The 2,152-nt window shown below is 64.5% G+C and overlaps 1 protein-coding gene across 1 annotated transcript in view; it reads right to left on the bottom strand.

Annotated features, from left to right (window-relative positions):
* NES (nestin) overlaps positions 1–537 on the bottom strand; it is a 7,978-nt gene extending 7,441 nt beyond the window's left edge. Inside the window, exon 1 of the mRNA XM_015598290.2 lies at positions 4–537. Within this exon, the coding sequence (XP_015453776.1) occupies positions 4–372 (369 nt within the window). The 5' untranslated portion in view covers positions 373–537. The remainder of the gene's footprint in view (positions 1–3) is intronic.
* Between the last annotated feature and the right edge of the window lie 1,615 nt (positions 538–2,152).

Genomic DNA, 2,152 nt, shown 5'->3' with positions numbered 1-2,152 from the left:
GGCCTGCGCGCACTTCTCCGCCTCGACCGCGCGCCGGCTGCGGGCCATCTCCTCCGCCGTCCGCTCGCGGGCCAGCCGCTGCTGCTGGCACCGGCCCGCCACGCTCTCCACCTCCTCCTCCAGGTTGTCGCGCGCCACTTCGGCCGCGTGCTTCTCCCGCCAGCGCTGGTCGACGAGGGCCCGCAGTGCTGCGAGCTCGTCGTCGGCACGGGCGCGCCAGGGGGCGTCCCCGGACTGTGCCCGGAGACCCACGAGCTCCGCGCTGAGCAGCTCATAATGCTCCTCTAGCGCCTTGACCCGGGCCAAGTAGGCCTCCAGGCGCCGGTTGAGCTCCCACATCTGGAAGGATTCCTCCCCCAGGCAGCCCTCCATCCTGCTCGTCTGGCCCACCGAAGGTGGAGAGACGCGGGGTACTGGGAAAAGCCAGCGGCTCTCAAAGCTTTTAGGATGAAAGGGAAAAGGAGACTAGTGGGGACAATGACAGGGCGGGGCAAGGAGCAGCCGGAGCGACAGAGAGTCGGGAGTGGGAGCGAGGCTATTCATACTCCCGCCAGCCAGGCGGGAAGGGGCGGGACCGAGACTTTAACCCCTTGGAGGTCGGAGGAACAGCGGCAGCCTTTGTCCCCACCGCGCTGGGGGCCGGATGGAGGGCGAGGCGAGAGGGAAGCCAGGCCCGGAGAATCCGATGCCGTGGTGGCGGCTTTCTGAGGGGCGAGGCCGTGGGGAGGGGTGGTGACCCGGATGGGGACAGGTGGTGCACAGAGCCAGCCCGCAGAGGGGAGGCTAGGGGATTGGGCCTGGGAGAGGATGGGAGTCTGTTACTCAGCACCCCCAAGAAAGGTATCGTTTACTGAGGTCCTCTGAGATTGACTCAGTTTCCTCATCCATCAAATGGGAGCAAGTCGGGCATCTCATAGGACTGCTGTAAGGATGGAGCGGCCATGTCCTTTTTGTAAACAGCGAACGCTCACTGTCCTGAAATGTTGGGAGAAGGCGACATTGCAGGGAGAAGACAGAGAGACACTGCCCGGAGGCCGCGGGAGCCGATGGGGCATGCTGGGAGCCGCGGAGCGCGCGCGCAGTCTCCACCGGGAGACGGCGGTGTCAGGCGACAGACAGGGCGCTTTCCCCATCACTCACCCCCATCCTTCCCACGGCGCTTCCACAAAACCTGGGGGCCACCTACCCACCCTGGGGAGCCCAGGCCTCCTCGGGGGCTCAGCGGAGGGTGCCCCATCCTGTCCTAGGAGTCAGGGACTTTTGGGCAGAGGATGCCCCCTGGTGGCTGACAGGGCAGGCTGAGCCGAGGAAGCAGAAAGACGCCCTAGCCCAGAAGCGTTGAGCCTTGGCAGAAGCTCGCTCTACCTTTTTACTCACATCGTCTGCCTGAACCCTCAAAACGCCCTTTGATGGTTCTGCACTGCAGGAGGCAGAGAGCTCCTTGAGGTGGCAGTGGTGGGAAGGCCTCGGGGGTGGGGGGTCCCTGAGCTGCAGTGAGGGGCAGGTAGGGTTCGGGTACGTAAAGGGAAAGTAGGAGGAAGCCAGAGGTAAGAAGACTGACGGGTCTTGGGGAAGGAACTTCTGCTCACCTGAACCCAGTTTAGCCCTGCGAGAGTTTATCGAACACCTGCTGTGCCCCAGCACCCCCCCCCCAGCCCAGAAGGGGTCCCGTCTTAGTGATGTGAGGGCCGCAGCGATGGGCATCATGGGAGGGGAGACATAATAACATTATCGCACCACTTTGTCAGCTCCCCAGGTGTCTGCCCAGAGCTGGGGGAGGGCTTTCCGGGTGGGGCAACGGCGAGGTCAGGGACCAGGAGGCCATCCCCGCGCACGCCCCCAGCCCTGGGCCAGCTGGGCTTGGGAATTCGCTCCTGCTCTGTGGGCCCCGCCTCGTCCCCCATCCCCACGAGGGAAGCTGGGAGGTAGAAATGCTCCTCTCCATTTTCTCTCCTCCAGCTGGAGGGATAATGGGCTGGCCCGGATGCCTTCTCCTGGCCCTCGTGTCCACAGCAGGGCGCTTGAGGTTTTCACCTGAGTTGAAAGGTCCCCCGGTCACTGTGGAGAACTGGGGTGAGGTGGGGGAGGGAGGCAGGCAGGACGGCCAGGCAGGAGGCAGTTGTCACCATCAAGTCTCATGGCCGTGAGACCG

This window comes from Pteropus alecto, unplaced genomic scaffold, assembly GCF_000325575.1.
Source record: "Pteropus alecto unplaced genomic scaffold, ASM32557v1 scaffold49, whole genome shotgun sequence".
NCBI lineage: Eukaryota > Metazoa > Chordata > Mammalia > Chiroptera > Pteropodidae > Pteropus > Pteropus alecto.
Note: the sequence above shows the minus strand (reverse complement) of the source record. Positions and strands in the feature narration are given on the sequence as shown.